Below are 27,714 nucleotides of genomic sequence, written 5' to 3'. Positions count from 1 at the left end.
GGTCAGAATTGTGAGCTTGCTCACAGTACCTCTAGTTTTGGACTAATTTATGCTAGACACAACTACAATTTTTGCATTCAGGTAAGGGATGCAATGTTATTGTCATACAATTTGAGCCGAAGTCGTTGCGGGAGTAAATCACTCCCACACTTACAACATTATGGAGATTCTATGGAGTTGTAGCCCTCTCCCCCCAAATTATATCATGAGAGGACTATGTATTGCAGCTATACAAAAATCCACCTTAAAGAATATTTTATATATGACAGTAATAAATTTTATATTTTGGCACTTTTAAACTACTTTCAGCATAAGAACCCACACCATCAACACCAATCCACCAGATTTTGACTCAACCACAAGAACCCTCTTTACCTCCTCTCGTTGCAGCTCCAATGATGATGATAGCGACCATACAAGCACAGTTATGTCCTTTGTAATCAGTAAGCATTAAAATCTGCAATATTTTTTACAATGGTATTTTTTAAATTATTGTGAAGATAGTGAATGATAAAAGTAAAATTGGTTTGTTATATAATCATCCACATTTTACTCCATATGGTGAAAAACATTTATTTTATACCGCATTTCATGATTTTATCCCCACCAATGGAAGTATATGCATATTGTACATTGCTTACTGTACAAACTGGTGCATACTATATATATAGAATGTGATGCACGCTTTTTACACTGTAGTAAACTAAGCATCTTAATAGCACGAGTTTGTACAGTTAGCAGCCTACAATATGCATATACTACAGTTAGCAAATCTCATTATTTATATTCAACTTTTCTTTCAAATGGATCATTAACCTTCCCTATTTTGACCAACTCTACATTAACTTCAAAATTCTTCTGCTTTTTATATAAAACAAATTGCTAGCACAAAAAAAAATTGAAAAAAAGTTTTGAAAAATGTAAAGTTTTAACGCGTCATTATGTATTTTTAATCTAAAAACAAAAGTTATAAAAGACTATTCTCTTGGTCAATGATAACAATATCCTATCCACTGTCCTATTCAAAAGAAAACGAAAAAAACTCGGTTGTTATTTATTGACACAACATTAATAACACAGAAAAAACCCAACACGAATTGATTCGAACGAATTTTGTAAATGTTGATACATATTAAGGTACATGAAAGATTCACAGTCAATATATCCAGTGTATGTAGTATTATGCATGTAAATGAGATAAGATAGAGTCATCCCGCAACATATCGAACATATACATGTAAATAATCATGTCATGCATATCTTTTACAATTATAATTACGCTATGCTATGGTTATGATTTAAATGATATGCTATACTATTTTGAGGATATGCTATACTAATACAATGATATGGTATGAAACTTTGAAATGAAAGGCTTAACGATAAGATATGTTATGGTATGCTATGACAATTGCACGAAAACGCCTTTTTATACAGAAGAGTTCAACACATTTGAATTAAAATGATTAGAAGCCAAAGCCCACCACTGTTCTGTAATATTTACATTATTTCTTTTTAAAATATAATCATTTAAAGGTGAGTTAAACCATGCTGTATGATATGTTATGATATGATGAATTGCAATCATGAGATTATATGTTATGATATCGGATTCCAAAGCAGTGGTAAAAGATTACAGTGCTCTGTCAAATTGTATGCTGTGGTATATGTTGTAAAAGATACATGTATGCTTGAGCTGACTGAAGGCATAATTAAGACTTGTCCAGCTGAATTAAAAAAGATACATAATTAGTTATCCTGGATGCACAAACAAATGCATTTTTTTTTATACGGTAACTTTTTATCTATGACACCAATTAATTTGATGATTAGACGGGTACGCCAAACACGTCAACTTCACAAAGCGTGAGGGCCTCTGTTGTCTTGGAGATCTTTACGAATCTCCCCTGTGTTGATGTCGGACAGTCGATGACGACCAGCTGTGACGCAGTACCGGGACCAGCAAAGAAACCACAGGGAGTGTTCACATCTGATTCTGTCATTCCCACGGTGATGGTAACATCCTTCAGCCGGTATGACAAATCTAAAATAAGTCAGTTTATGATCATTTAGGATATGTACAGAACACAACAATATGCTACAACACCAGTTGCACGGATTGTTCAGTTTGCTTTTTAAACAGAACGCTTTATTTTTTTCACGGTTCTGTTCAAAAATACATCTGCAAGCTTTATGAATGGTGTACTTGCCTTTACAATGAGATGGTCGTGGCCTGAAGCCTTTTACTTTTTGCGATAATGATTTTAAAAGTAACATACATGTACATTATTACAGGGGAATGTTATAATCTTTGTGAAAAAAAATTGCGTTTCACTCCTAAAGTCTAGACAGTTATCAACTGTTATAAAGTTATTCATTTTTTTTCTATTCAGATATTAATTCTATATGCTCATGCACATGTTTCTATATGCAAGTCTAACCGAACACGCCATCGAATATTTTATCTGAAACGACATCTTGTGTACAGTCAGACATTTCGTTTTCTCTTCAGGCTATATGTATTTTGCATGTATTTACACATTTCTTTTGATATATACAATTAGTTCGTAGCTTTTTTTTTTTTTCATTTTATGGACACGTATTATATCTTTACTGTATGCAATCGATTGAACATGCATTTCAAATTTCTCGAAACCCATTTTTAAGAAAAACTAGCGATTTTTGTACCATATATTCTTGAATAACGTACACAGTAACGGTTTTCTTTATGTCTGATGGCCAGTGATCGGCCAGATGTGAAAATTTTAATCCTTCAGCTTGTATGACACATCTAAAATAAGTCAAACTATGGTCATTAGGATATGTACAGAGCAAGTTGCACGGATCGGTTCAGTTTGCTTTTTAAACAGAACGCTTTATTTTTTCCACGGTTCTGTTTAAAAAATACAGCTGCAAGCTTTGTGAATGGTGTGCTTGCCTTTACAATGAGGTGATCGTGGCCTGAAGCCTTTTACTTTTTGCGATAATGATTTTAAAAGTAACATACATTTACATCGTTACAGGGGAATATAATAATCTTTGTGAACAATTAGTTCATAGCTTTTTTTCAATGTGTATCGGCCCGATCTTCTCAAATTGTCGTTTAACTGCATTCCACCTGTATCGTAAACGACCGTGTAGTGAGCGACCAGCGCGCTAGTTACCTTTCGTCGTCGAAAGCAAGATATTTGTATTGTCTAGATGCCCCAGTGGTTAGTGCGGTGGCCGCTCACTGCTAGGAGAATGGGTTCCAGAAGTCGTGAGTTCAAGCCCTGGCCGGGGCGGAGGTGGAGCTTTAAAAAGGTGAATTTCTCTGTGATATATATATATATATATATATATATATATATATATATATATATATATATATATATATATATATCAAGAGATTGTTTCGCAACTTAAATAATTTTAACCGGGTTTTCCAACGGAAAAATCCGGTTATTAAAATGGTGAAAATGGCGGGCGGGCGGGCGGGCGGGCGGGCGGCTGCCAAAAGGGTACTCCTCCTACAGTGTTCAAGATAGGAATTTGTTCTTTTGCAGATCAATTGTACATATATCAGAGGTGTGCATATTGCTAGGATTTTGATTTCCGATAATTTATCGAAAACATACCAGCTTTTGAACTTAGTCATTTTTTGGCAAAATATTGCATATAGGGAACCCTCATTGTATGGATAACTCCTCCTACAGTTCTCAAGATAGGAAGTTGTTCTTTTGCAGATCAATTGTACATATATCAGAGGTGTGCTTATTGCTAGGATTTTGATTTCCGATACATGTGTAATTTATCGAAAAAATACCAGCTTTTGAACTTGGTCATTTTTTGGCAAAATATTGCATATAGGGTACCCTCATTGTACGGATAACTCCTCCTACAGTTTTCAAGATAGGAAATTGTTCTTTTGCAGATCAGTTGTACATATATCAGAGGTGTGCATATTGCTAGGATTTTGATTTCTGATAATTTATCGAAAAAATACCAGTTTTTGAACTTAGTCATTTTTTGGCAAAATATTGCATATAGGGTACCCTCATTGTACGGATAACTACTCCTACAGTTCTCAAGATAGAAAGTTGTTCTTTTGTAGATCAGTTTTACATATATCAGAGGTGTGCATATTGCTAGGATTTTGATTCCCGATAATTTATCGAAAAGATACTAGCTTTTGAACTTAGTCATTTTTTGGCAAAATGTTGCATATACATGTAGGGTACTCCATTTCACTGGATAAGGGTTGACATGGATTATGGATACAGTTCACATAAAAGAAAACCCGGTTTGCTGTCACATTGACAGCTTTTCACTTGTTTGAAGAGTAAACCCCATTTGAACCCCGGGTTTACAATTGAGGTTTACTTTGGGTTTTTGTTTTTTTTTAAATTTTTGTCCACACGGGTTTGCTTTTTTTTTACTCGGGACTTGCTTTTTGGGTCAACTGTACGCACTAAATTGTGAAGCAGACCTGTCTTTTATCTTACTATCCTACTGCCTGTAATTCCTGCTCTTTGTACATGTATATTTTGAATACACATGTACTGTCTGTTTTCCGGGGTATACTTCTGATCGGGGTTTACTCTCTGCGTCCACAAAGGATTTACTAAGCGTCCACTCTAGTAAACCCGGCGTTATCCCAGAAAGTAAACCCAGCGTTTAGTTGGAGTTTACTTTCTGTTAGGTTGGGTCTGGTCGATACTGTAGGATGGGAATCATTCTAACTTTTTGTTGTCAATAAATATAACTTGAGTATATGTTACCACCACCGATTATCGTTTATAGTTTTTTAGAGTAAAAAATCATATTGTTTATATTTTTCTTTGCAATTTTTAACCAGTTAATTGTATTTTAAGACCACCAATAATATTTCAATATATTTTTTACAATTATATTAATTATGAATGTTAGGATTATTTTTTGTGTGTTTTTTTTTCGGTTGGTATGTGTGTTTATGTGTGTGTGTTGGGGGGGGGGGGGGGGGTAAGGTTAAATCCACTTTAGCAATCAAATAATTTAATATCATCTAACACCTTATTGCCCATTTATTTAAACTCCAGAAATTTTTAGTTGTGGGAACTAAAGTCATTTTAGCTACTATTTATCAAACATATGAAAATTATTTTTATAAAGGTTTTCGTGCGTCTGAACGATATCCAATTCCATATTTTAAGGGAAAAAATCAGCTATTGTGAAAAATGTTTTAGGAGTTTTTGGAACTATTTTTTTTTGTAAAAAAAAACAAAACAAACAAACAAACAAAACAACGTAATTTTTGGCACATTTTTTATCCTTATGGTTAAAATTATATGCCAGGGGTTGATTTGGCTGATGCATACATGTAAACTAGTTAATTTATTGGACCTTTTTTTTTGTAAAACAGAATAAACATAATTTTTCAGCATCTAATTGATCCCTTGGTATAAATTAAATTTCTGAAATCTTATTGCGCATGTATAAAAGTTACATCCTTATCATATTCCAAAAGATGATTTAGATACTGTGTAGAATGAAAGAGGAAATAAAAGAGTTTCGGATAAAACAAAATAGTAAATCAATATTTTTGGGACTCCATTCGATCGAAGCTATGAACCAACTGACTAGAATTAAAACAACATTTTCCTCTACATTTGCTACACTTCGATTTTGTTATGTTGTTTTTAGATACGCTTAGCTGTGTTTAACTGTCTTTTTCTTTGTTAAGTATTCTGACAGTTGTGATGTTATACATTAATAAGGTATGGACATAAAAAGCAAAAATCAAGACTGGCAATGTTGTTACTTTTTACACTTACCTCTCATTTAATCCTATCCGAATATGCTGACTCTATAAACTGAGCTGATATATTGTCCCATTCATGTATGTCATCCAGTAACCATTTTTAATTTCACTTATTTGATCATAGGTATGGATATAAAAACCAAAATCTAAACTTCAGTGTTTTCTTGATTTACTATATTTCGATTCAATTTCAATTTACAATGTTTTTCTACACTAACCTCCGAATCGATTTAATTTACAATGTTGTTTCTTTTTACACTTACCTGTTCCGTATGAATTATCTATTCCTCTGTTGAGTATTCTGACAGATGTGATGGTATACACAGCCTGCAGATCCACCCTCCACCAGGGATTGCTGTCGCCATCACCTGTGACTGCACACATGTCTACACCAACGTCAGTTCCTCTATTGCCATCCACTGCATACGTGGCGTGATAGTGAAGTAATGTTAATGATTGTTTGGCAGGTTTACGTAATGCAATGTTCGGCAGAACTGTCAACGATAATCCAAAAATAAGATTTTCATGATAATGATAAGACCATACTATATACATTGAATGCTAAATTTACTTTGATAAATAGAGTTGTAATTAAAAATGTTCAATTTCTGAGGATAGCTAAATGACTTGTATTCAACACTTTTTAGCATCAATATGTTACATGTTGAACATTTTACACTGGTTCAATATGAACAAGAGTAAGGTTTGCAATAAAAACACCAAAATTTGATGAAAAAATGGATATCTGAAAATAATGGGAACGTGGATGTTTGCTACATGCGTTTACATGACAGCCGATGCCAAACTTTGCCGTTTAAATATAACATGACATACTACATCCGGAGTATCGATTTTTTGTCTTATTTAACCTTTTTTAGTTACGCTGATAATATTTTGCACCCAAAGTTTTAAACTGATGGACGAGAAATGAAAATCGATCTTAAAAAACAACCACCAATTTTATTTTCATTTGATAATCATGTTGAACAATAAATAATTCAGTATCAAAAAAAGCAAAAGCTTTTTCGATGGTTTATACGTCGCCTTAAATTAAAAATTTAACACATACTGTATACAAGGAAATGTTTGCCTCAGTTTCATTTTCGCCCCTTTCCCGCCCTCGTTGTCAGCGGCTGAATTCAAGACTTGGCGATTTCCATTATTTCAAATTATTTCGCTTTAATCAACTGTGTCTGGGCGATTTCAAAACATGGCGAACCGTTTGCAAGTAAAAGGGGTGGAGATAACACGGGACGAAATCCCCGGTATACAGTAACAGTATTACTCAATGAACCCAATTTACTAATACGATATATATAAAAGTAGTAAGACAGATATATCTGATAGATCTACAGGCGAAAACACAACAATAGCCATTCAAAGAAACAAGAGGGTACATATATATTAAATATGTGCTTGGTGATTTTTTCTTTGTTCATAAAGTTTTCAAGTTAAATGCAGACCGGAGAAGGTTTGATAATGATTTTAATGCAGAACTAAACATCTTGGGAAAACAAAGAAAAGAAATTGTAAAAAAGTACAGAAAATAAAAATGTTGAAATATATGATTAATATGAAGATATTGATTTTTTCAATGGTTTACGTCTATCATTATTAACAAAAAAATAGACCTTTAAAAATGCTACACACGCTTTAGTGGGTTATGTTGTTTGCACAGTTGTACGTGTTTTATTTCATGTTCATTGGAACATTTCAATTGTCAATCATTTTATTTGCTAAATATAACTATTTACAAACATTGTGTTTAATAACACTTTCACTGCGTTGTTCTTAACTGTTGGCATTGCTGGTGCACTGAATGTGGCTCAGTACTCGTGGTATCGAAAAATATTAATAAACCGGTTTCATTTTACTTGTTGCATTATTGGAAATCTTGGTTTCATTTTACATGCATTTCATACAGCATCTGTTTTTCAAAACTAAAGCATGAATAATTTACCTGCTCACACATCATATTAGCATATTTGCATGAATAATTTACCTGCTCACATATCATATTAGCATATATGGGCGCGCATGATTTTACTAAAAGGTGTACACAGTGTACACTTTTGTAAATCAAGTGCAAAGGTGTAGCGTTTAGGTGTACACCGGGTATACACTTTTCTACACCGAGTCAGGGGCATGTTTTGTTGGGTGTAGCACTGAAACCAATATGGCGGACGAATGTTATGATGGAAACTTGGAAAATGATTTTAAGTAATGTAACGAATTAGACGTCGCATATAAGTTGTCGTTTGTATGAAAGCCATTAAATTTGAAATGTGTATTTATTTTATTGCATTTATATTACAAAAAAACTACGAACTGTTGCACAACAGCAGATTCTTTGTTAAAACTGCACCCTTTTCCGTCATTTTCATTTTAACTTCCCTACAACATGTACACTACACCATTGAAGTGGATTTGATATACAATACAACATTTTTACACCGGTGTATACCGGTGTACACCAAGTGAAGCTTAATCAAGCGCGCCCATATTCACCTGTACAGACAATGTCGTATTTCCACTCTCCGTTTGACTGACAGATCAGCCATCCTGAACCAGACTGGGAGTATCCGTCAAAACATGAGGCGTGTATCCTCCTGTGTAGACCAATGGCGTCCTCACGTCGTGTTGTATTCAGATCTATTCCATTTTGATCGGGTATTCCACAATCTTATAAATAAAGGCACATACACTAAAATTAATACCTAGGATAAGAGGCTAAATTTTACCTTTACAAAAAGGTATGACAATGTTTTCAATTTCTCTAGTCTATTATGATATTTTCTTCAACTGACAGTTAGATTAATAATTATCTAAATCTAACAATTTTAATTCCTGAAAGTATTATAGTATAATGTGTTCAATTTAAACATAATACTTGTCGACAAACGGGTTTTTAAAAGTTTTGTTTAGATGAGTTATTTTTATTTAAAAAAAGGAGCTCTCTTTGATACTTGAGTTTTTGTCCAATATGCATAAGGAAAACCAATTATCTACATGTAACACATGTATATTATTAATGGTATGTATTTGCATTAAAGCAAAGTACCGGATGATTTTACCTGACAAAACACATTCAAAGAATTTATCCTCGGAATATTTCTTGTGTTTACATGTCTGGTTGATTCCACAGGTTGAGTTCGAACAAGCTCCAGCCAGCTCCTAAATGTTAAAGGTGAATCTTTATTATTAAATAAACCCCTTAAAATCACAGTAAAATTTTAATGATCAAACGTGCAATTTATTAAATATGAAATATGATAGTTATGGATGGACTAACTGAACGTGTATAATAATGTTCACATGTACTGATAGTTTGACTTGGTATATTAGTTAGTACGTTGACGTCATAGAGCGACGCGTTTGTTTTAACAACGCATGCGGCTATAACGCGCAACACAACAAAATTTAAATATATTCTAATTAAATCATTGGTTAAGAAAATTGGCTATTTAATACACTTTATAGCTAAAACAGAGCATTCGAAGCCCAATACGATAAAATCAACGGGTTTGCGCCGAATTGGGCACTTTCTTATCGGCGATAACTCGGGAACTAGCCGAACACTCGCCGTATTTTTCACTTTTATTTCTTTTGATAAAACAGAAATATAAACAGTTATCCTCCATTTTGTAGTCATTAAAAAGGTAACTCGTCAATCAATAATTCTAACTGAACGTTAACCTGCAGCACCGATCAGACCCAGCCTATTTAAAAATTAAAAGTATATTCCTGATTTTTAAATTAAATCACTATGCTCACTATATTTATTTTATCAAGAAAAAGTACATATCACAATAATTGTCTTAAAATTCAAATTACATAAAAATGATTCCATAATATTGTCGCAGACAATATAAATAGTAAATAGCCATTTAAAATTGTGCTGTATATATATTTTGTCTTGGGATAGAGTATAGATATTAGTTAATATAGATTTAACACATTTACCTTAGGCCAATGCTCCTTTTCACTGTACACCCATCCAGCACTCTCCATGTACCTAGTCTCTGCTGTCGTCTTATTTTCGTAATTGATTTCACAGAAATTAGCCCCTTTGAAATAGTTGACAGATTTACATCGTGGTGTTACTAGACATTCTATCACACAGTCCAAGAAACTGAGTTCTGGGAAGGATTGGATCAGTTTCCTGTCCAGTCTGTGTCCTCGCTGAAGTTTAGAAAAGCCCAGTTGCAGGCTGCCATAACACGGCACGAGGAAACTTATCAAAAACCATGGACATGAGATGATTTTGAATAGCAACATTGTACTGTAGAAATCTACGGTTTATTTGTACACTGAACAGTGCGAATGCGCAGTTCAGAGTAAAACATTCTAATACCGTTTGAGTTTGTATTTCATATTGAGTTTGTATTTTAAAGTTTTGATCTATTGAATAATCTGCAATCAATAAGCACTTAAATGTTAAAATGAATAATGAATCGGTAATCAAGACTTTTAGAAAAGAAGCAATTTTGTCGCGTTCATCAATTTTAATCGATTTACCTTTGCTAAGGTTAAACATTAAATCTAGAAAAAATATTAATTCCCTAATATAATATTCTGCAGTTCATGTGACATTTTATTCTCTCTTTCTCTCTCTCTCATTGTAACGGTGTGATTTATTATAAGGTACGAAATACTTTGTAAAGTATTTATTTTTATTTAAATACACGAAATATCGGCATAATTCTGTGTTATGGTATTTTCAGTAGTTTCTTTAATCAAAAGTTTATAACATGCCCTTCATTTACTTAAGGCAAAAATACATTGTGAAATCGAGTTACAGTATATTTTCTTTATATGAAAGTAATTTTTTTTTTAAAATGTATTTGTTTTTTGTGCAATTTAGCTTTCTATCAGTCAGGCATGTGTACCTGGTGTTTCTTTAAATGTAAAGACCGAAAGCTAGAATATTGTTATATAAGTCAAATATTTTAAACCTTGAATATTACATAAATCGTATTTTTATTATTTTTTAGATATTTTAATATTTATTTACAGGCATTATATTGTTCTATAGAAAAAAAATCACGAAAACCTTTTTCTTTTTCCTTGAACAACTTGAATTGTGCACTCAAAAATAATAATGTGAACCGTATTTGCTTGTCTTTTTTACTGGATCTTGTAATTCACATTTTGAATTTATTTCCTAATAGGTAATTAATATCCATTAGATTATTAAAACGAATATTTGATAAGTAAATAATGTTATCAAATAAATGGGAGAGATACATTTTCAAAAATTTTAATCAATACACATTTGCTTGTGTAAAAGAAAGCCTCTTGAAGGACAATTAAAAACCTATAATCGAATACTCTGAAGTTATTTTCTCATTACATATTTATTTGTATCTCTATATAAAGAAAATAACTTCATTATATGTAGAACTTAGTGATGCAACATCATATTTGTTATAAGAAGTTCAACAAGTAAGCTACATGTTAAGGTATTAAACATCAGCTCCCTGATTTCTAGTGACTTGTGTGCGGCACTTGCTATATCACAGCTAAGGAAACTGGACACTAGGGAAAAAAATATATATATTTCATTACGTACATGTATCACACTTGACCTCGTCAACGTTGAGTAAACCTGATATTTAAAATTCATGAAAACATTACATGTGAATGCGAAAAAGTAGTTGAAATTTTTAAACAAATACTCTTTGAGGTCCTCAGTTATTTATGGTTTTGTATTGTATAAACGTATCGTAACAGCGCACTTGGAAGCAAAGCATAGACAGATCGTACAAAGCCTTTTTATAATTTATCAAAACGACAAATTAAGGAGGACTGGTGTGCAACCGATTAACCATTATATTTACCTTTTATTATCTTTTTAGAAATTATTTAGATAATTATGTCCCCATTTTATTTACATCTTCTGCAATTGTTAGGGATTAAAGGTCAATTTAATATCGTGCGCTGTTGTAGTTGACGTAAGGCATATTGCTATTTAATATAAGCTTGGTTTATTTATTGTAAAAGTAAAAAACACATATGCTAATTATTCGTTACAACTTGTTTTTTCGACTCTCACCTGCAGCTGAAAACATTCTCGTTGCTTCACAACGACTTTAGTCAAAATTATCGTGATCAATTTATCTTATCGTAAATTTCCACGAAATATTAAAAATTAAATGTGTTTTATCGATGTTTCGTTTTATATTAGAATAAAGATTGAAAAGCTATAAATTATTTACCAATTAGGTAGTTACTCAAACCAAATCAATTTCCGACAAATTACTCAATCCAAACCTTATCAGGTTAAGATACGATGCGTCCTCTCATATCTGATCTGATAGCACTAAGGAATACAGAGTCACTTGTATTGTAACATTAGGGGGTAGTTTTGTTTAAAGGGGTTTTTCTTTTACTCCCCCCCCCCAAAAAAAAGCTTGCAGTTGTTCGTGATGTACTGAATAAAGCTAGGAAGGAACTGATGAGGGCTATTGGTACTTTGCGGAACGGAACCAGTTAAGTGGCCCCTAACGGGGAAACTGAAATTTTAAAAAAAGGCCATTATTTCAATTAAACCCGTCTTATATGGAAGGTTTTTTCTCTCAAATTTTGATGTTTTAAAGCAACACATGTGTATTACATGAAATATGCCACGCATTGCCCTATACGTCATTACACGTTTCTTTCCCTAAATAAACCCAAAACGCACTGGGTTTTTTCAGATGCAAGATTGACAATGAACATATAAATTTGAGATTTAAACCAAACGCAATGGATCTATGCGCAACATCGATTAAAAATAATAAAGTAATCTCTATTCTCAATAATTTTCTTCCGGTTCCGTTTCGTTCCGCAAAATACCATTACCCGTGTGGATATTGGTATTTAACGGAACGGAACGGAATCTTTCAAACTTACTAAAATATGAAACATATCATAACAACTTCTCGCCGTTTCTATATTCCTTCGAAATAAATGAAGTAAACTAACAAACCATTTCATCCATTCACACATCTTGCGTATGTGCATATCATTCCAGCGTTTGTGTGCTTGTGTTGTGTAAAACGTCAACTTTTATTTCATTCCTTAATCCATTTTATGTTATTTACACGGGTGAGTTTACAAGTTTGTTACTCAAGCAAGCAAAAAACGCAATGCCCATTTCTACATTAAGATGAATTCTAAAATATACTAAGGACATTCGCAAGGAAAAAGATAAATATTCAATATTTACCTTACTTCTTAAAATTTTTCTTCCGGTTTCGTTCCGTTCCGCAAAATACCATTACCCGTGTGAATATTGGTATTTAACGGAACGGAATCTTTCAAACTTATTGAAATATGAGAAATGTTACAAATACTCTTTTTTATACTGTATATATTTCTCTTTGTTTTTAAAAAAAAAAAGCAACACAGATGAGAATGAGGTCTATTTTAGGGAACTGATAATATTTTCATAAATGGATTTTTACAATCATGGCTTATTAAAATAAAAAAAAAATTAATAACATCCATTCATCGAAATTGATTACCATTTTTTCAAAAATCATGCATTTCATGGTAAACACCACAATAAAAAAAAAAAATAAAAAAAATATCTGATTACAACCATTCTAAATATTTCATGAAAATAATTACACTTGTAAGAATAATTTTTCATTTACTGATACAACATCTAAGAAACTAGAACATTTTCAAACATATTTCAAATATAAATATACATTTTTCAACAGTTATCTCAAATTCTGTTCCGTCCCGCAAAATACCGATATTCGTGTGGATAATGGTTCTTTGTGCAACGAAAAGGAACCAAATTTGAATATAATGTCCATAATACTAAAAAATTATGTTTGAAATTCAGAATGAATTTTTTTGTTGTTGCTTCCTACTCCTTGCCTTCCTGCTTCATGTACATCATCTATCTATCGTAATCGAGTAATTTTTTACCAGTTTGAGAAATTATTTCAAGTTTTATTAAGCCACCTTAAAGTTGATGTCCAATAATGTTGTGAATAGAAAAAATATCTTATCAAGAATACAATAACTTTACTTTTCACGAAACTCAATTATTGCAGAATTGCCACAAAAGTATGGACAGAATAAGTTTATAATAATATTGTGTTAGATTTTTGTATTATTTTCATCTTAAATCTGACAGTAAATCTATCTTTGAGATTTCTAAGTTGTAAGATAGGGAGGCATGCACAAGTTTCACTCCATAAAGTTCATATTTTATATAGAACAGTTCAAATGTATACCAATATAACTCAATAGAACAAAGTGACTTATAATATGCACCGTCCTTAAAATTTAATCAGTTATTAATTAAAAAGTTGTATAGACTACATTTGGGCTCTTTTGAATGCTTCATTTTATTCTGCGAAATATGAAATGTAATTCATCACATATGATTTAGCTTATATGGCAAATTCTTTCTACGTGGAATCCTTATGCACCTGACGTTATATTATTTTCTCATAATAAAAAACACCTGCCTCATTCGTGAAATAACTGTCCTATCCTACCACAAAATATTAAATATCTACTGTTAACCTAATACTACTCAAGGTAAACATACACAAGAGATGGGCAAAATTTACGTTATTTTATAACCAGCTCCAAATCTATAATATTATTTGAGTTAAAATCTTAACCCTGTCTAAGTATATAGATAATTAAAATCTATCCAGGTCCAGACGCCGGAGATGTAACATAAAATTCAACCATAAAATTACATCTACTGCCTAAACAAAAAGCTATATGAGAAATACATAAGAGCTGGTGTCTATGATCGAATCATACTTTGACATCATTAAACCCGCGAGCTACCGTATGTCATATCCCAATTTTTCTCTTCGCAGATTTAAATGCAACTCATGGAGTGACACTTCTCTTGAATCAATCAAGCCGCACCAGAAATATGGGTGACGCCCCAGCAGACACTCTCGCTTAATGCAATAATATTTTGCCCTCATTTTTTTTCTTGTGGTCTTCCACACGGTGCTTCCATCTTCGTTTAGGCAAGGGTATTTGTACCTTTCTTGGTGTGCAATAATAATATCAAAGGGCGGAACTGCATTCCTTATGCTAATTACTGAATGGCAAGTAGCACAAAACTGTGTTTGTTTTCCTTTGCTAATAGGGGTAACAGGCACAATTTTAAATAGTTCATCATTGTGCCATGATTCACAATACTGGAATGGCCGATGTACATTGAGATCGATGATGAAGTCATCATTCTTTTCTGTCTCGAGTTCAATTGGTAGCTTTTTAACATTCTGTTTTCCTTTTCTTGGTTTCTTAACTCTTTTTTCACCAGCAGAGGAGGGTTTGTTGTTGTGAATAGCTAAGGATTGATTGTAACTAAAGTTGGTAAGAAGCTCTCTAAGTCTACCCCTGTCATCCGCAAGAACAAGTATTTGCCCACAAAGGCCCAACTTTTTGAACTGAAAGCACTGACAAATAAATCCTTTTAAGGTTTCTTGTAAGATGTATGCCTTCTCATCTTCTGCAATACAAAAGTGCCCGTTTGGCAATTCATCTATTTTATGGTATGAAATAGTTATCTCTGCTGCCTTCCATAGTTCCTTAATTAGTGCTCTTGGAAGAGATGAGAGCAACGAAAAACATTCCTCAGGTTCTAAAGATAATTTCTTTAAGATTGGTTTTTCATAGTGACTATGCATTCTGCACAAAAACTCCCTATTTATTTGGTTTTGTTTTTGCTGCTCTGTCATTGTAGCCCATTTTAATGGATGAACTTCCAAGTTTTTAAATGGTGTTGCCAATCTGTATTCTCCATGGCCATAAATAGCTTTGACTAATTCTCTTTCTTGTGGAATTACAAGATTTTCATAAACAAAATCATGCACAGAAGACTGATCTAAAAATCTTGACCCTAAAGATTCCTTCAGCACATTGTTCATGGATTCAGCACGTTGGTTGTCAAACTTGTTTGGTGGGTTACCAAGACCAGCAGCCACCCTTATTTCTCGTCCCATGTTTTTTTAAAAGTTTCTTTAAGGGAACGGACATTCAGTTGCTTTGACTCAATGTGTCGTTTAAAGTCAGGTGGCCACTGAGCTGACAACTGTTTATAATCCTCCTCAAAGTTCTTTGAGTCAACTAAACCAAGTTCCCTCTTACCATTGATCTCACTTCCCAAAATTGATTTGATGACTGCAGTTTTATCAAGACTGGGATGTCTCTTTAGTTCTTTTGGCATATCTTCTTTAACATGATTAAAACATCTCAGTTTTGTACTTCTGATAGAAAGAGGAACAACTTCAATTGGAAACACTGCCTCAATCCCAACTCCAAAGGTAGTTCCCCATCTGTACCATATATCAATTTCTCTATCCCATTTGACTTAAGTTGACTGGCTAAATACATGTAATCTTCCTTTTGTCTTCCAGTACGTGTAGCCATTCCCGCAAAAATGGTTGGATGTTTTTGTGAATCTCCCCTGATGGACAAACATAGGGTGGGGAAAACTAAGACAGGTTGTAAAAAAGGTCCAACTTTGTAGGTCATGTCTATCCCAAGCTGTGCTTTACATTCAGCATCTGGATTACAAAATGTTTTAATCCATGTTATCATATTTTCTAAAGCTGCAAATGTGTTTGGATAAATTCTTTTGCATTTTTCTCGGCTAACAAAATCCACATTCTTTACAAATCCCTCATTATCCATGGCTGCCACAAGCTTTGAAAAATCAGGGATAGGTACCTTTCCAGTATTTCTTGCTTTAAATGCAACAGTTCCTTTCTTTTTGACATTATAAATTTGCTGTCTGTCTCTGGGTGAACTACTTGGAGATTTTTCTTTTCTGATTTTGTTATCAATCATGTAATTAACTTGTTTGGGTGCTGCTACACGTGCTAAATGCTGTTCCTCAGAAATAACAGATGGCTTTGTTCTCATATAAAGATTTGATTTCATCTTCGAGTTTCCATGTGATCTAAGCATGGATTGCTCAGCTACGTTAAGGCAGCACAAGGAAAATGAGCACGCGCCTAATGTCACATAGCCCCGCCTATATCATGAATATTAATGAGACAATCTCTAAAATCTCCAAAATAGTTTTTTTTAAGAAATAAATTCAAAAGTAACCATTGTATTATATATTTCTTAAAAAATAATACGTTTTCTCAACAATATTTTGCTAAAATTTATTATCTAAACGAAATATTACTATATTATTCCAGGGACGTATATACTAGTATATACGTCCCTGATTATTCGTATCGCTTGGTTGCGTATCCGTGTTCTCGCGGCGCTTGGAAAAGGCACATGGCCAAGGAGGAAGACATGACAGGTGCGAGAAGAGTCTGTGTGAATACACGAAAAGTTTGCGGGGATTTGGGCTAAAAAAAATTATTTATGTAAGATAACATGATAAATGAGACTATTTTATATGTAGCCATTGACTTGTCATGTTCGTATTATTGCACAATATTCTAGTAATCAACACCGAATCAGCCATGCATGTAGGATTGTGTAGAAATAGCACGTGCTTTGTCGTCGGATTAAAACTGTAATATTCGGTGATTAATCATTATTTGCGACATATTATCATAAAATAAATATCTAGTAAACTCTGGTAAACGATGTCTTTGGTCCTTATTCACTGACACGCCGACTTGTTTACAATCGGAATGAATCATTAGTCCAATTCGATATAATCAATCTGTACCCTGTGTATACATAGTAAACTGCTTATATAGCTAAACTTGGATGTCTATAGCAATGGCGTTAGTACAGTTTGTTTCAGTAAACTGAAATGCAGGTCCCAAGTTCGATTATTGTTCATTTGAATAGCATTAAATGCCCCCCCCCCCCCCCCCCCAAAAAAAAAACCCACAAAAAACAAACAAACAAAAAACAAAATAACAGAAAAACTTAGCAGATGTCATTTTAAGTTGAAATAAATGTGCAAGAAACCAATATCTTAGGATTACAATAGGTCAGGCTTGTATGCAAAACTTTTCTCAAAGGCGTTGAGGAACCATTAAGAATTTGGACTTATTTTAATCATGAATAGGCACCATCACAGAATACATGTAAAGATATATAAATCCTTCAATTTCAACACATCAGATTGCAAATCTGAAACTTGTGATCAAAGTGTATTATTCTTTTCTTAGTGTCAGACATTTCGCATTAATGTTTTATATGCATTTTCTGTTTCTAAAAAAATCATGCATTAACTTATATCTCCTGGCTTTGCAGAAATGTGTTAAAATAAATAGTTTAATCGCAGCCGAGTACACTTAAGGAATAAATAATCATTATTTTTAATGCGACTTCATTAATTCAACCCAACATTGTTTTGGAGCGATTCTGCAATTTTCTGCTACATAACGGGTATACAGCTGGTATATGGGAGGCATTTAAGACACAGATTATTCTTATTTAAAAGCAGAGAGTAGTGAAATTAATAGCATTATTGTAGGGTTAAAGCTTGGTTATGTAAATGTCAACAATATGGTGTATCGATGTATCTATTTCATAAATGTCCGATTTTATATGCAATGTCAACCCGAGTAGGCACGGGTCAATAATCAAGTATATAAAAAATTTGGGGGGGGGGGGAAGCAATTTATCGAATACAGTATATGTCTGATTACCTTTTATAGATGAAAAATTTGCATTTTTTCTATTTGTTAAACTTTGATGTAAAATTGTATGGACATATTGTGTATTTACGGGTATTAGTAGTACCCGATGAAACCCAATAAAACAGCTATAATGCAGGAGAATCATAAGCAGAAGATTGAAAATTTATATGTTTACAAATCGTTTTAGAATAATCTGTAAAGATTGTAAATGCCGGTATAAGAAAAGAAAAAATGTGATGTGCATCCCTATCTTTTTCCTGTCATTCCTTATGTTTTGTCATTTAGTGTGATCGCGTAATGTAAACAATAATGGGTCCTGGCAACCATGTGAATTGGTCAGCAGTCAGTTTGGTTGCATTTTAAATTCACGAGGAAATGGTGTATATTGTTATTGTCACTGACAGATACTTTTCTCCTGAAGCTATTTCTGTTGGAGATGCTTTGGAATTGCAAGACGGGTCGAGAGTTACCGTCAGAGGAACAGTTAAGGAGGTAAATGATTGACATGAAGTTCCTTAATCAGTTTGTCTAAAAAAAATACAATAAATGGTAAAAACCTGATTCGCTCAAAACAAAATACGTGTTTCCTGTAACCTGAATAACCCTAATTTTACACCCTAGGACTTTTCATACAACTCCAGATAGCAACCCACAATTGGTTTTAAATGTGCATTTGTGTTATTGAATTTAAAATAAAGTAAATACTTCCCTAAAAAAACTGGCATTTTATAAATTGATTTAACATGTAGATGTATACTATGGAATCATTAAAATTAACGACGTTATTTTGCATGGGAAATAGTTTTTATATGTATTTGAATTACACATTTTTATTACATAAATTCTTGGACTTTTCCGACAAGAATATTGAGAAAAACCCATATGAATCACGTTGTGCAATATTTAAAGATAAAATTATTTCCATCATACTACATATCGAAATATTTCTGACAAATAGTATTGATCCAAGTAATATTGAACCCTAGTTTCGTTTAACCAGATACTCGGCTGTCTCCGTTAATCTACGACAAGCAATAGAGACTCTCTGCTTGTTGGGGATTTTAAAAGACTGCTAAGCATCTGGTGAATGTCTGGCGTAGTAATATATATGACTCCAAAAAAACTTTAAGTTGTTTATATCATTTAAAATCTTACTATTTTCAAGGTATCTATAAATAAGTTTTCTTAAAGAACAATGCTTCAGAATACTGTCATGTTGTAAATTTTGAATTTACTGGGTGGTTGTAAATACAAAATTTACAACATGACAAAGTAAGTAAAAAGGGAATTATGTTGTGATGGAAGTTGTTCAACTCTTTGGGGAATAGCTTTTGTTCAAGCTGTGAATTCGCTAAGTGGGGAATTAGCGATTGATGTGCAAGGGACAGGATGTCTTTGTGCACTGAATAATAGAAGAACGCAAGTCGGAATTAGAGTTGTCGATACATATATTTAGGAAACCCGCAATAGAATGTATTCACAAATGTTATGAACAATTACGTAACATATATATAACAAACTTGAACGTGAGACATATCATATATATGAATAACACTTGTTTTAGTGTCTCAAAATATTTGAAAAATAACTACAATCGATAACTGTTATGGTTTTCAATTCAGATCGTTATATGTATAAATGGAATATCATTTCATCGAGTGCCCAATGTAAAAAAATATCTAAACGTATAATGATAAAAGAAACAAATAAATCTAAAACTACCCGTTCCGGACATGGACACATATACTATGACAGAGTCCGTATTGAACAAAGGTTCCTAACTGATCCGCATACATTGTGATGTAAATATCCACGTTTTAAAACTTTACCACTAAACTAACCGAATGTGAAAGTAAACAAATTAACTTTATTAACTTCCGGAGTTAAAGAGTTAGACTAAATTTAGATTACGCGCCAAATTCAAATGCCGAATTGGAAATCAAGAGCAAAGTTGAAATACATTAATAAGGAATTATATTGAACTAAAGGAAATAGATAAAGGCTTGTTAAAACTCTAGTTCTAGTAAAAAAAACCCTAATAAAACAAAACTTAAACATACCTGAATAATAGAAGAACGCAAGTCGGAATTAGAGTTGTCGATACATATATTTAGAAAACCCGCAATAGAATGAAAGATGCGCGGTCCCAAGCACTAATTCTAATTCCGACTGCTTGATTAAACGACCAATCGAATTCAGGGATTGTTAACATGTGACCTTATCTTAATTCGATGTCTTTGTCCGAAAGAGTAAGTAAAATTACATAATCAGGGGTTTCGAATAGGAATACTAAATGGCTCTCGGCTAAAACGTCTAACAAGCTATCACCTTGATAATCCCACAAATAAACAAATGTAAGGCAAAATTTGGAGATCAAAGGTTATGAAATGGACATGTGGGATTACTCAATTAGTGTCATCTTTTGTTAGCGGGGGAAGTGAGAAACTCTATTACGATAAATAAAAAAACTAAATTTACACAGTACCGAAAAAGGGGACATGCCAAACAAGGTGTTTTTCTATTAGATTACCTAGTTAATTTAACCACATTCACTATGCAAGAAATATCTTGCATGTAGGAATGTACTAAAGAAAAATAAATAAACACCATTTTATATCGAGCTTAAATTCTATAAAATAAAAGGTATACAACTTGCTAAAAATGATTATGATATTGATATATAATGCTTATACTTATAAAATGTTTAAAATACACGACTTGATATAAAAATGAACAGTGAAAATTGTATCCAAGTAGGTTTAAAAGTTTTGAATTTACTGGGTGGGTGTAAATACTAAATTTACAACATGACAATACATTACATCGAATTGATCGTTAATTTTCGAGAACCAAGTCCTGTCAGCGGTGAAGATTTGTGCTTAGATCCAAACACTGTTTCACTACTGGTTTGCCAGAGTAATCAGGGGCGGATACAGGATTTGTAGTTAGGGGGGGGGGGGCGTGGATAAAATTATTGAGGCAGGGGGCCTTGAGGCCCCCCGTGGGTCCAGAGGGCGAAGCCCCCGGAAGGTCCTGGGTTTTCGTGTATTTTAAAGGTAAAACCAGGCTCAAAATAGTTGTATTTTTTTTTTCATTGATGTACACTTTTAAAAGATGAAATAAGCAATAAAAATAAACAAACAAGATAAAGTTTTCATTTATTTTAATCACCAGACTTCTGCCATCTACTATTTCCCCTTGGTGCTTACTTCCTTTACAAAAAAGCCTATAACATATATATATATATAACTATTTGACACATATTGTAACTTATGCCTAATACATGTATTGGATTAAAAACAAAATATTTTAGGCATATATGAACTCCCAGAATTAACCAGGCTATCAAAGTTACAACATTCTAATGACGTTACGGTATCCAACCCCCTATTAGCTGTTATAAATATCTGATGCATCAAATCTTCAGTATTCTTACATTAAAATAGTCTATTTACCTAGAAAAAAATTCAAAAAATATACAGTACTTAATTAATGATTGCACATAGACCATCTGGTTTTAAATGCAATTATATATTTACCTTCGACCAGCTTTTAAATATTCAAAAATGTTTGCTTGCATCGCAATAGGGAAATGACAGCGCAGTCCACACTTGAAACAAAACTGCTGGGATTTCCAATCGATTCTTGGTAGAAGCCCCAAGTTCAGGGCCCTGGGGAATTTGATGCAGCCACCATGTTACAGTTATTGAACAATTATTTTGGGTATCACGAGATATTCTGATGGGTGGTGACAAGTTCGCGTCAGCGAACGAGTTCACACCCATCAGAATATCACGTGATACCCAAAATATAATTGTTCAATAAGGAACTTGTATCATGTCAATCATTGGTCACTTGACCCATTGTTTTAGCTCCACCCAAATTAGCACGGACTGAATTCGCGCCTCTTTCATAATAGTTGCGCGATGCAGGACGAAATGGACGTTGGCGATTTTTCTGCGTTCGATGTTTTCCAGGCGGACATCGATGACCTTACTCTGTCTCAAGTCTGCGAAGAAATGGAAAAAGAAAACGCCGTTTTTGAAGGATTTGACAAATTGACTATGTCACAGACAATGCAGGCATACGGATTCAGCCATCATGCTGATCCGCTGGACCACATGGATTTTTGTTCCTATGAGCAAACAGATTTCGGTTCAAGTATGGTCAATTTCGACGTGAATTTACCCGAGTTGAGTGATGCCGATGTTTTGGTGGAACCTGAAATTAAACCGACTGCCAGCGTATCTGCTACGGAAAATACCCGTTTTGTTGCACCATTATCAGAAACGGACGTTAAAAATTTGATAGATTCTCAGGAAAATGTCAACACTAAGAAAAACACGACCTGGGCGCTCCGTGTGTTTGAGTCTTGGCGTGCACACAGAAACAGTTATGGCGAATCTGTGAAGGAATTGCAAGACATGAACACCGAAGAAATGAATTACTATCTTGGGCGTTTCATTGCTGAAGCCAGAAAACAGGATGGACAACCGTACCCTCCACGCTCACTATATCTCATTTCCTGTGGCCTTTTACGACACCTTAGAGACAAGAAAGTTTATGATAAAAACTTTCTCTGCACCAAAACATTGGAGTTTTCCGAATTCCGAAAAATACTCGACGCAAGGATGAAGGAGCTGCTACAAATGGGATTCGGCACAAAGGTAAGATTTTGTTTTTTTGCAAAACTAAGTAAAGTATTTGAATTTTTGATAATTTGGCTTCTTATCTAATACTGACAAATATTTCGATTGAAGGTCAAGCAGGCGCAGGCAGTTCTACCTGAAGACGAAAAAGTGCTTTGGGAAAAGGGTGTCTTCGGAAATTCCACTGCTGAGGCATTGCAGAGTACGGTGTTCTTCTATGCGTGCAAGTTATTTGCTTTGAGGGGCCACGACGAGCATCACCAGTTAAAATGTGATCAGTTTGCAATTGGAGAAGATCAAGGAGGGAAGTATGTTGAATTTTTCGGACGCAGCAATAAAACATACAAAGGTGGCCTCAAGGATCTGGAGATTTCCAACAAAAACATCCGTCATTATTGCCAGAATGGTAAGATTTCTCTCTCTCTCTCTCTCTCTCTCTCTCTCCTACTCTTTCTCTCATCATTTTAGAAGTGTACGTTCATGCGCGGATCTAGGAGGAGGTGTGGGCGGACAACCCCCCCTTTCCCCCTGGTGGGAAAATTTTCTGGATCCACGTATGTGTACCTTTAATCTTATGTAATGGACTTCTGGTTTGTTTCTTTCTAGTGGATCGAAATGTAGCAGATTTCTTTAAACAGTACATTGAAGCACTGGGGGGACGAGGTGCATTTTACAGACGACCTCTCCATGGCTATCCTATTCGTTATGGTGAACAACCAATAGGTATCAACAAGCTGAAAAACTTCATGAAGATCATTTGTGAGCGTGGTGGTCTGAATTCACAGCGGAAAACGAAGTTGTGCGACACAACTTTACATGGCTGGTGTCGATGAACAGGAAATCATGGCAAGAACTGGGCACAGGTCTGAAAAAAGCGTGCGCAAATACAAGCAGTCATCGACAGAGATCCAACAGAAAGTAGCATCTGTCCTAGATCCGCCTCCCACAACTTGCTCACTGAAGCGTGATCGAGCCTCTGATGATGGAGAAAACTGCATTGGTACATGCAAGTCCAAGAAAATGAAAGTTGAAGTATCTGATGAATTGCCGAAAACCAGTTATTCGAGTGTATTAAAAGAATTATCCCAAAACCGTCCGATTTTTAGCAATTGCAACATTTCTTTCAACTGCTAAACCTTAGGAGCAGAGGTGCTGTGTGAAATGTTTTTTGTTTGTTTGATATTTTGTGTAAACCGACCAATTTTCAGCGATCGCAGCCGAATCTTCTGAGTTGAGCACTGTGTGAACTTTTTTTGTTGTTTTTTTTTGTTTGCATTTAATCTATGGCAATGGCCATTTATTTGACGTTTTGTTTATATAAGCGACCAATAAAAATATTTTGGACACATGCTTGTTGAATGATTTCGTGCAAGTTTAAAAAGTAACTGTCAATTTGGAAATAATTTTAATAGCGTGGCTGTGGATTCATGTATATTTTGGAAGTTATTGTACATGCAATAACTTCCTAAAATTGCACGATAACGCATGCCTTAAGCTCCGCCTCTGTAAGGGTATTAAGAATTAATGAACAGAAGTTTTCAAAGGAAAAACACCGCACCCGTGATACAAAATGAAATGACCAACACTGCTTGTTTAAATTTTAAACACAGTTTATAAATTGGTTTGTTATCAGAACCTGTCAATATGCATTAGGATCAGATGTTTATAGATGTTTATAGAGCAGCAGAATTACATTCAGCATAGCACAGCTAGTGTATCAATGAGGTGTAATATTGAGTCAGGCATAATTATAAATAAAGTGAAACACAAAATGCTTTTCTAAGTAAAATTTATCAAATCATCTACAGTCATGCATACTTTGAAAATTTTAGGGGGGGGGGGGGGGCGTGCGCCCTCCACGCCCCTCCCCCCCCCCCCCCCCCTTAAATCCGCCAGTGGTAAATGCATAGGAGGGTTGATTTAAATCAACTGCGAAAAATTAGAGTATTTAGAAAGTTTTAACTGTCCTTCCTATGCTATATTTAAAGAGACAGTACAGATGAACACACATGTGTGAATAACCTCAGATTTACCCATTGTATCGTTAGGGAATAAGAAATAACGTTGATTCTAATAGTTGCAATACATAAACGTCCCTTTCACCTGTGTTTTCCCCAGGCCATTTTTGCATGACGGTACCGCCATGCATTGGTTGAAGGTTGAATCGAAAATCAAATTAACAAATGCAATGTGCCATTTTTGAAAAGTCATGAATTTTATTTTGACAATCTTTCACCTGAATACTACCGAACTCCATATGCAAGCCGGAGTTAAAGGGGCATAGTCACGATTTTGGTCAAATTTTTTTTTCTGTTTTTATTTTTTACAATGGTTTATGAATGCATTTCTAATTATCAAATGAAATTTTGTTGGTCGTCGATGAGTTTTAGGCAAGATAAAGGGCTTACAATTATACGTCATGTAAACAAGGCTCGTGCCCTGTTTTTGTTAATAGTTCAATATACCAAAATCTTTTTCAACATGATTTGTCTATATCCTTATTCATTTTAAGCATAAGTAAACAGTTCCTAACGATTAACACAATCATTTTAGGTTTAAAACTGGAATTTTCACTTCAGCATTCAAAATGTAAACAAAAGCTTTGTTTACAGAGCGAGGAATTGTAAGCTCTGTAACTCCTTTATAACTCAACAAATGACACTTAAATTCAGGTTGCCAATTAAAAATGCCTTACTGAGGCATTATAAACATTAAAATCAAAAAAATTATTTTTCACCAAAATCGTGATCATGCCTCTTTAAAATCATATATAATTAATAAAATTATACACATATACATACTGCTTTTCGTCTCTAAAGGAATTTTGTACATATAAAATAAGTTGGCTCTTTAGTTTATTAAACTGAATTTAAAGTTTGAATAATGCCATTGTAAGCAAAATTTATATAAATTATATATTTTGGGTGACCAATAAATCATGTAATATATACAATCTTATCGATTGTGGAACCAAGTTAAATGTTCATGTTATCCGGCTTAGTTGGAATCAGGCTTGGGGTGAATTACATTGTAAAGTAATGCATTACATTACCATTACTTCATGAAATAGGGCATTAAATTACCATTACCATTATTTAATTTTTTTAATGCAATGCATTACATTACCATTACATGAGTAAAGTAATGCATTACCATTACCATTACTTTGTGAAAATTCAATAAGTTTTATAAAAGTAATTTAAAAGCTAAATAAAGAGTTTGTGTAAATGTTTCATAAATAAAACATGCTTAAACATATTTACAGGCTTATGTTCACTGTCAGGTTAAAATGTAATGACTTATATCAGATTTATGTTGCACTTGTAGTTCTCAAAATAAGGTTGGTCCCGTAACATTTACACGCTAATGGCGGAGTTGCCAATCTCTGTTATTTATGTCTCTGATTTTCGGAGTGTGATTTTTAATGAAATGAACGGTTATATCGTAATGCATGTAGGTGATGCACGAGTTTACACAAAAAAGTAGTAAGTAGCGAACGGATTAATTTTTACCTATTAATTTTGCATGAATCGCTGCAAGAAAATCGTGTCAGATAAGTCGGTCTAAAAAATCAAAATGGCGACCGTGACAAACCTTTTTATTGTTAGAGTACTTAAAATCTTATTGCAAAAAGAAATATTTTTAGCGTCAGGTGCCTGTGTTTGTTATCGGTATACAAATGTTCACTTTGTTAATTCAGCAGTTTGAGAGTTTTCGGGGTTTTCATAAACCTTGTATAACGGATAACGTCCGACTTGTGGATTATCCCTTGGATCACAAAATTGAATAAATCTAATGATTTAAATTATCTACCTTGATATAGTTGTTTTGATTTTCCCGGTTAGTAGTAATTTTTTTAAATTTTCCTTGCGGTCTTTTTTTTTTACATCAAATACCGCTGTGTCAATTTTTCTACAATTATGAAGGCTGGGATTGAGTAAAATTTTGACAAAGTATAAGACAATTTCAAAAAAGCCAAATTATCATAGATTGAAAAAACTAATTCCATCTCATAATTTAGGAAGCATATACGAGGAAATCAAGGACAAATACAAATTCAAACTTTCAGGACCCCGTCTTTCAGTACTCTCAGTACTTTGATTATATTTTAAGTTGGTAAGGAAAGGATAGCCAACCATAATTTTTTTAGCTATCATCCTCTTAGGTAAGAGTAAGGATTAACCACATAGTATTGATTCTTTACACTTTACATATTGTTGTATGTGTATTTTGTTGTATGTCTTGAGGACTAAGTACAATTCAGGGTGTGCTGAACAGGCAGAGGACTTGTGGGATCCAAGACGAGAGTTCCTTACCATCATTGTTAAGGAAATGAAAGATACGATGCTTGATGAAGAAATTAACTTTGTTGCGTCGGATTAAAGAATTGCAGAACAGCCCTTCTTTTTGGCAGGCATCCTTTTAGGTAGTTTTTTTAAAAGGGATTTCCACAAAGTACTGATTATTTACATTTTTTGTTGTTATAAATTTTGTAGTGTTGTTGCATGTCTTGTAGGACTAAGATCCGTTCGGGGTTGGCCGCTCGCGCCTAATATCGACTCCCTGATAAGTTCCAGGTACGGTTAGTAGTCTGATGAGAAGTCTGAAAGTAAGTCGTGTTTGTTTTATTATACCCCCCGCAAACAAAGTTTGGGGGAGTAGGGGGGGGGGGGGTAATATAGGAATCACC

At 33.7% G+C, this 27,714-nt stretch overlaps 1 protein-coding gene and 1 pseudogene across 1 annotated transcript; one reads left to right on the top strand and one right to left on the bottom strand.

The window, feature by feature from the left end:
* Window positions 1-1,038: 1,038 nt before the first annotated feature.
* Window positions 1,039-10,122, bottom strand: LOC128169505 (uncharacterized). The gene is made up of 5 exons (XM_052835634.1): window positions 9,743-10,122; window positions 8,854-8,953; window positions 8,288-8,461; window positions 6,043-6,273; window positions 1,039-2,044 (listed from the first exon to the last, which is right to left on the bottom strand). The coding sequence occupies exons 1-5, from the start codon at window positions 10,055-10,057 to the stop codon at window positions 1,830-1,832; spliced, it is 1,035 nt and encodes a 344-aa protein (XP_052691594.1). The 5' UTR covers window positions 10,058-10,122; the 3' UTR covers window positions 1,039-1,829.
* Window positions 10,123-22,159: 12,037 nt separating this feature from the next.
* LOC128169506 (uncharacterized) lies at window positions 22,160-24,575 on the top strand (annotated as a pseudogene).
* Window positions 24,576-27,714: the final 3,139 nt, after the last annotated feature.

This window comes from Crassostrea angulata, unplaced genomic scaffold (genome assembly GCF_025612915.1).
Source record: "Crassostrea angulata isolate pt1a10 unplaced genomic scaffold, ASM2561291v2 HiC_scaffold_144, whole genome shotgun sequence".
Classification (NCBI taxonomy): Eukaryota; Metazoa; Mollusca; class Bivalvia; order Ostreida; family Ostreidae; genus Magallana; species Magallana angulata.
Note: the sequence above shows the minus strand (reverse complement) of the source record. Positions and strands in the feature narration are given on the sequence as shown.